General features: G+C 39.4%; 1 protein-coding gene across 1 annotated transcript; it reads left to right on the forward strand.

Moving 5' to 3' along the window:
* The first annotated feature begins 3,506 nt into the window (after positions 1–3,506).
* LOC133883617 (ras-related protein RIC2) lies at positions 3,507–7,983 on the forward strand. The gene is made up of 2 exons (XM_062322991.1): positions 3,507–3,953; positions 7,352–7,983. Exons 1-2 carry the CDS (start codon positions 3,730–3,732, stop codon positions 7,779–7,781), a joined length of 654 nt encoding a protein of 217 aa, XP_062178975.1. The 5' UTR covers positions 3,507–3,729; the 3' UTR covers positions 7,782–7,983.
* The last annotated feature ends 230 nt before the right edge of the window (positions 7,984–8,213 follow it).

Genomic DNA, 8,213 nt, shown 5'->3' on the forward strand with positions numbered 1-8,213 from the left:
AATAGATTGAATCAAATTGGATTGGGTAACTCAATTGAATTTGAATTTGAATTTGACAAGACTTTGTAAAGAGGATTCGAGATTGAGATTCGAATTTGAGAGACATTCAAATTCAAGTTGATCAAAATTAATTGGGATAATTCAATTGAATAATCGAATTATAGATTTGAGTTAGATTGGAAGGTTGATTTTCATGGATTGGTTTGGAAAAGGAAGTTACCGAAAGTAACTTAAACGGATTCGAATTTAAGAGATATTCAAATTCGAATCACCACAGAAAGAACTATAAAAACAATTAAACCAAAATGCATATAATCAATTTATTGCAATGATTAATGTAGAAATTAATTTGGTGCTCTCTGGAATACTTAGCCAAAATAATATATTTGAATACATACATATGAGTATATATACATCAAATATATGTTTCCTTGATTTTATATTGCTTTAAATAATTAGATTTTTTTTAATTTGGAGTGAATTTTACTATTTTCAAAAATGCTAAAACGCAAGGTGTTACACACCGCCTCTACGTAGAGTCACCGGTAGTATCCTCAACCCAGCAACACAACCTTCGACCATTTGATCCATCATGGGTGGTCGAGACTAGACCTCAGCGTACCTCTTCTTTAATCTAAGTCGACGTTTGCATGGTATGCCAAGTTAACGCCACATCATGCTCCTTAGCCTAGTCAGCGGAAGTCTAACCAACCCTACACTTCTTGAACCTTGCGCAATGATGTTGTCAAGCCTGACACACCGATTGTGCAATAAAGCTTTTTTTCTATAGGAAGATAATTCCAAAATCAGCTTTCCTTTTCAGCCTAATCCATCTCTCGGAAACTGTTCTCTTCATCCTAACTCAGATTGAGGCAATTCTTGTGTCTAATTTTTTCTAAAATCATAACCTATCCAACCATAGTGTTTTTAAAATATTTTGATGATGTTTGGTATGTTGTTCTTAGTGTTTTTCTTTGTGTTATTTGTCGATAGTTCTGCAATTAGACGATGACGTTTCAGATCGTTCGAGGGAATTCAAATTCAAGATTTTGATAACACTGAGAAGCATTGGATAAAAGACAAGTGTACTCATTGATCATATTGCTCTTATGATTTAAACTATTTTGTTTTACAAAATTACATGCATTGTCAATTGGATGGATAGTCACATATGTTAAGGTTTGCCTAGATATTCTCTTATAATTACTTGAAGCCTTGAGAGATGTTATGGTTGAGTTATAGGTAGAATTGCTTAGCTATGCTGTCAGAATATTGGAAAGTGTTTTATACTTGACCAATGAACATATACAATGATGATGATTAATTTGCTAATGGTATAGAAACATGGAACCTTAGGTCTTGAGCAAAGAATGTTTATGATGGTGATCATGGTTGTGTTGTTGGTTTAGTCTTTGCTCAAGTAACCTAAGTAAGGACCGGTTCATGCAGCGACAACCCAAGAAGTATGTACCAACCACGAGGTTGATATATGTAAGGCTTGAAATACTAATTAGAGTTCTATCTAGTATGTGTCGGGTCGGGCACAAAAAGAGGCTTCTAGGTTGGAAGGGTATTCTGTAAATCCTGGCGATGAAATCTAGTGGACAGATACATACTGGAGTAGGCTCTAGTTAGTGGTAATGTTATACAATGATCTTCTGATGGCACACCATAGACGTGTGTTAAGTATCTTGCAAATACGGTAATATTAAATTCATTGACTCGTGGGTAAAGTTGGATAACCTCACATGATTAGTTGGTTAGTTGGTTATGTTGTGGTTTTGGTTATGGTACTGATGGTACTAGACAGAGTGTAAAACTATTATAACAGTCGTGCCCGTGGTTATGAGAAACTTGAATCCTCACATGATTAGTTAGTTAGTTGGTTATGTTGTGGTTTTGGTTATGGTATTGATGGTACTGGATAGTTATGGTCCGTAAGGTAGTTAACTTAATTGTTTGGTTAATTGAGTTACATTTATTTAATAACTACTCAATGCTTTTAAGTTCAATTGCCTTTCTTGACTCGTATTTACATAAATATACCATGTATCAGACTGTCCTTTTATAAGCATGCATATCATTATTCTCCTATACACTTGTTGAGCATGATATGTGCCCACACTTGCTATTTTTTCTATGCCATGCGACATGCGTAGTGCTGCTCAGTGAGTGAAGATGTTGAAGATTATCAAAATGAGAATGTGGCATTTTAGGCGCATGTCTCCCGATCAATTGTCTGTGGTGTTGTTGAACATCAGTGTTTCTATTCCGCTGCTGATATCTATATAAAAGATAATATATACTAATTGAGGTAAGAGTTCAACGTTTATTCTATAAAAATATTATTTTTGCTACTTCACCTACGACATCCTTATATGTGTTAAACATTCTATATATACATAAGCCACATATAATTTTATCCATTAAAACTTGCTACTATTATGAATCAAGCCAAATATTAGTAACGCTAACAAACTTAGCTACTATTTTATTTGGCACAAAAATTGGTAACATTTACAAAAAATTAGCAACACAAGCCAAATCTAACGTGACATCTTTTAGTCCAAAGGTGAGTAAATTGCTCCCCAGAACACCAAAACTTGCGGCCATAGTGCAAATACATCATTCTGTGAGATTTTGGTGATACAGAGGCTTCAAACTTTCAATATCTATTTTTAGAGGATCAAACTTTGAATATCTAAAAAATTGATTTTCCTTTAGACCGGGTTTCCTCCTTCCTCACATCCGAAAAGGGCTCCCAGTTACCACCAATTATATTGATGTCGTCTTATAGACTATCTTATGCATTAACACATAGTTTTAAAATGATTTAACAAACAATCTCTATAATATATATTGTTATTTGTACTTACAACAATTGAATATTGTTATTTGCATAGCAATGTTAACTACTCATAGTCCTAAATTTTAACTTAGGAGACTGTTACTCTGTAAAAAACATCTCTCTCCCCTTTTCTCTACTCCATATCATCTAAAATCCTATATGGTAATGGTATTATATGAGACGACATATAAGGGTCGTGAACCGTATATGTAGGTTGAGAGGAAGCGAGCTGAACGAAGTTATATTTATTAAAATGAAGAGTGTTTGGTTAGTTGTATCTGTCTATACAGACTGAATTGGTCTTCTATTTGATTAATTAAATTTAAAATTGTATGAGCAGATGTAAAAATTGAATGAGCAGATGTAAAAATTGAGACTATTATTAGTTATTTGTACGAAGATAATTTTATAATGTTGATAAGTGAAATCACTTACATAAATAAATACACAAATCTATATTCGTCAAATCAGACTATAAATATATATTTACATCTATAAAATTAAATTGAATTAGTCCGTATAAATAACTAAACACGTTTTTTTCGAATATTTACGGACAACCAATCAAACCTAAGACGGTTGACGTGTGCGCATGGGTTTGCCGTAAGTAAACCTGCTGCGGGCCCGCGTCCCCACCCCAAAAATCTAGCCCCACCAGACCAAAATCCCCCACCCGCCGCACTCCACCGCCCACATCGCACCGCCCGCCGCGCTCGCTGCCGTGCTCCCATTCATTTCCTTTCCCCTCCTCTTTCCCCCACCACCTCTCTCTCTCTCTCTCTCCCTCTCTCTCTCTCTCGCGCGCGCCCCAAAACCAGATCGGCGCCGCGGCGAGGCGAGGCGAGGAGAGGAGAGCAGAGGAGCCAGAGCAGAGCGGAGCAATGGCGGCGGGGTACCGGGCGGAGGACGACTACGACTACCTGTTCAAGGTGGTCCTGATCGGCGACTCCGGCGTCGGCAAGTCCAACCTGCTCTCCCGCTTCACGCGCAACGAGTTCAGCCTCGAGTCCAAGTCCACCATCGGGGTTGAGTTCGCCACCCGCTCCCTCCAGGTCGACGGCAAGGTCGTCAAGGCCCAGATTTGGGACACCGCCGGACAGGAACGGTACGTGCCTCGCCTTGTCTCGTCTCTGCGCCGCCGCGAGGTAGATCTGCGCTCGGTTCGGTCTCTACTCGCGTTCCCGATGCATGCGTGCTGTGTCTGTGCGTGTCCGTGTGTGGGACTGTGGGAGGACTTGTGGTTTGGATCTCGCTGCCGAATTGTGTTGCGTGCTGGTGTTGATAGCCGGTGGTAGGGTTTGGTGCTTTGGTGAGGTTGGATCCAACCCAAGCAATGGAGTTGACACGTTCTGTGTTTATATTATCAGATGATATCGGTTGCATGTGAATCAGTAAGTTTGGATCCTGCCTTTGCGTGGTTCGATGTTTTCCTTTTGGAACTAGACTTGCATGCTTAATTGCTGTTGGTATTGATGTTACTTTAGTGATGAAATTGATCTCTCTGTGTGGAGTTGGACCCAACGGTTTGCTCTCTAGAGTTTGATTTAGTAGTGCGAGTCGGAGTATGGCACTGTGTGGGCTCATCTTGCGCATTGCAATGATGATGGGATATTCAAGAGTGACATAGTGCTGATCAAGTAAGAAGCTAGGATATTCTTTTGTTTCCAAGAGGGTTCATGATGCCAACTGGAGTCTGGTTCCCTTCAGAAGTAGTGTAGACTGGAGATGACTCTCTGAAGTTTAGGTCCGTTCTCTTATAAACGTGGCTAAGGATGCTCATTTTGGTGTGTGGAGAGCAGATCAATCAATTTTTCGTTCTATGCATGCTATGCCTGGCCACTTCTGTGCAATTGGTCAAAACAGTGGACTGGGGTTTAACGGGCTCAACACTAAAAATAGGTACTTGGTACATTTTGTTGATGCAGATCTTCTGGATATCATCTTTTCCATGCTTCATGCCCATTCTACAGCTCAGATATCTTGGGTACTACTAGAATAGTATGTTACAAACATATTTGCTGAACATGGTCAGCTAAATTTAGAACTGATGCTTACTTCTGGAAGAACATGGCCTAAACCCTCATTCCATTTTATCAAACAGAAACAGGAAAGACATTGTGCACACATTAAGGGAAAATATGTTGACAGTTGGAATATTTTGCATTCTTACACTTGAGAAAAAAGTTTGCAATTCGTTTTTCCATACTGCACCACATTGCGAAGAATCTTGATTTCATGTGCTTGTCTTAGTTCATTTCACCGTTTTGTAAACTGGTTGTTAGCTTGTTTTACCAATTCTTTAGATAGATAACTTGTCAACACTTGGAGTTATGCTTGTTGTCCTAAATTGTTTCTTTATTTTAGTTTTAATTCCTAGTATATTTAGAACTGTGTGAAGAGTTTCTACTTCTACCATTAAATATGACTATGATTTATACTTCATAATCTTTCAACTTTAGTTACTAACTAGCACAATTTGTCCCACTGTACTAAGAAACATCGATTAGTTTTTCCTTTATGTTTTACCTTTCCTATTCCTTGTGATTGGAAATTAGTCATGTGCTTACATACTTACTGTGAGTCGCAATTAGGTATACGGACCATATATCCATGCCATCTATCTTATTATCTCATTGTTTACATATTTTGGTGCTACAAGATGTAATGCATCTAGTTTTATAGATAAAACAATGATAGTACCATGATATGCATTGCAAGCTGCATTTCTCCTAGAACTACAACACTTCTAGAACACAGTAGAGAAGCAGTTTTTTTCTTGTTCAATTGTGTGGTGGAAATGACTTTCTACAGCTTTGTATTGGCTAGTGCTGCTAAATGGTGACATAGAATTAATTAAGCCAAAAACTGAATCAAAGATGCTGTCTGCACAACATCTAATATTCAATTGTAACATTATTACTTTCTTTTGAGAGAGAGAGAGAGAGAGAGAGAGAGAGAGAGAGAGAGAGAGAGAAGGAGGGGGGGGGGGGTCCCGCATCAGTGACCCCCGTCGCGGACTCTGAAACACAGAGATGGTGTGTTGTAGGCAACCTGTACTTCCTGATAAGCAGACTAGATCACTGCATATGGCAATCCTAGGTTCAGCAACGAGTTGCAATTTTCACACAAGCATTAAGAACTAATAAGGAATCGACACGAAGTACATTCGAAATGGTACCATACTTATAAGAAAAATTAATCAAACAGACCAAGAAAAGGGGGGGGGGGGGGGGTGGAGGGGATGGTGGAAGAGTGTCCGACAAGGGAGCATGCTGGGCCCGTGCCTTCAAAGTAACAGCTTCTGCTATTGCAGCTAAGCACCAAAGATACAAAGATAGGCATGATGACACGGTTATAGTGTTGTCTGTTGGAGGGGGGGGGGGGTAGGTTTGTTGGGAACAGTAACATGGATATTCTTATATTTGAAGAGGGGGGGGGGTAGTTTTTTTGCCTGGAGGAGATGGTTTATGTCGGTAGCTGTGATTAACATTGTGCATGGCTGTACTTAACTGCCTTGTTAAAGTCAGCGCACTGGAATCACTGCAGGATGCTAGGATCTGGCAGGTGCAGACAGAAATATGTTTGCAGCTTTGCATGCAGCAAGAGAAAAATTAAGGGTCCATCGAACCAAAGTCAATGGTATTCTTGTTTTAATTTTTTTAGTACTCCTTTGTCAGTGTGTTTATACAGATAAGAACATCCCATAACTTGAAATAGCATGCATATAATATACTCTACTGTATCGCTTAACGAACAATTTGAAGTGACGAATTCCTACTGATACCGTGATCTGAGTGGACGGTGGATGAGCTAGTTATGGTTTCTGTGTAGAGTTACATCTTTGCTATCGGGTTGTCTTATCGGTTTTCTGTCATGACATTCTGTATGAAAATCGATATGGATAAAAGGAAATGCTTGTGCCTCAAGTGGGGTCATTGTCATTGTCCCATTGACGCTGTTATTTGCGGGTGGTCTTTATTGGCAGTAAACACTGCTACTAGGAGTGAATCCTTTGTTAACCGCTCAACAAAAAAGTATGATTCATAGCATTTTAGGTGCTAATAGCATCTACTTCTATGGGTATGCCTTCTATGTTGTGTACAATGTTGCATTTGGATAGCAGTTACTTTTGATGATGTTTAAATATGATTTAGCACCTTATTCCGAGCTTATTGTAATGAGTTTCATCAACATTTGACCCGCCCACAGGGCTGGGGTTCCCTGTCCACCATGCGGTCGAAATAAAGGGCATCTTGTTGCCCAGACCTGTAGATAAGCAAGTCCTGTGTGAACAGACAAAGCTGGTTAATTTAATTGAATCATCAATGCGGGATACACCGGAAAATTAAAGATGAGTGAGTAGTTTGAAAGATTTGCAATTATATGTTTGCCGATTTTATTGTAGATTGTTTTAGGGTTCTTCATTTGGTAGTCTTGGCACTGAATTTCTTGCAAGTCAGAATCACTCATCTCACCGCATTTCCGATCTGAATCTTACTGCAGATATCGTGCTATCACAAGTGCATATTACCGAGGTGCTGTTGGAGCATTGCTTGTTTATGATGTCACTCGGCACTCAACCTTTGAGAACGCTGAGCGCTGGCTGAAGGAGTTGAGGGACCATACAGATCCCAATATAGTTGTTATGCTGGTTGGCAACAAATCCGATCTCCGCCATCTTGTAGCAGTTCAAACTGATGAAGGGAAGGCATTTGCGGAGAGAGAATCACTCTATTTCATGGAGACCTCCGCGCTGGAGTCCACCAATGTCGAAAATGCATTTGCAGAGGTCTTGACTCAGATTTACCGCATTGTGAGTAAGAGAGCAGTCGAAGCAGGTGAAGATGCAGCTTCTGGGCCCGGCAAGGGTGAAAAGATCAATATAAAGGATGATGTTTCGGCAGTGAAGAAGGGTGGCTGCTGCTCTAGTTGAGCAGTCCTGCTGTATTTTTGGAGTTGTGTGATGTAGCTTATGTCATGGCTTTTCCTGCGACTGAGAATTATTAGTGGCATTAGCAATTTCTATTATCTAGAGAGTTTATTGTCAAACTGAAAAGTTCGGTTAGATCAGTTCAAATCTTTCTATTGTTGTATTGTGTATGGGGCAATAGGCATGTTATTGTTTTTACAGTGAATCCATTGCAGCCATGTTTGAACTTATGGTCTGTTCAAAATAGAAATATGCTTCATGCTTGCCAAATTCTAAATTTCCGCGAAGATACTGTTGGGATCGAAGTCCCAGACAAGGCGGGTATTCGGAGGTGGAAGTATCGAAAGTCCCTTAGAGTGACACGTACTGGAAGTGGAATAATTTTTAATTACCTCTTATGGTTACACTGTGGTTCTATTTATAGCCCGTATCTGG

Source organism: Phragmites australis, chromosome 10 (assembly GCF_958298935.1).
Source record: "Phragmites australis chromosome 10, lpPhrAust1.1, whole genome shotgun sequence".
NCBI classification, from domain to species: Eukaryota; Viridiplantae; Streptophyta; class Magnoliopsida; order Poales; family Poaceae; genus Phragmites; species Phragmites australis.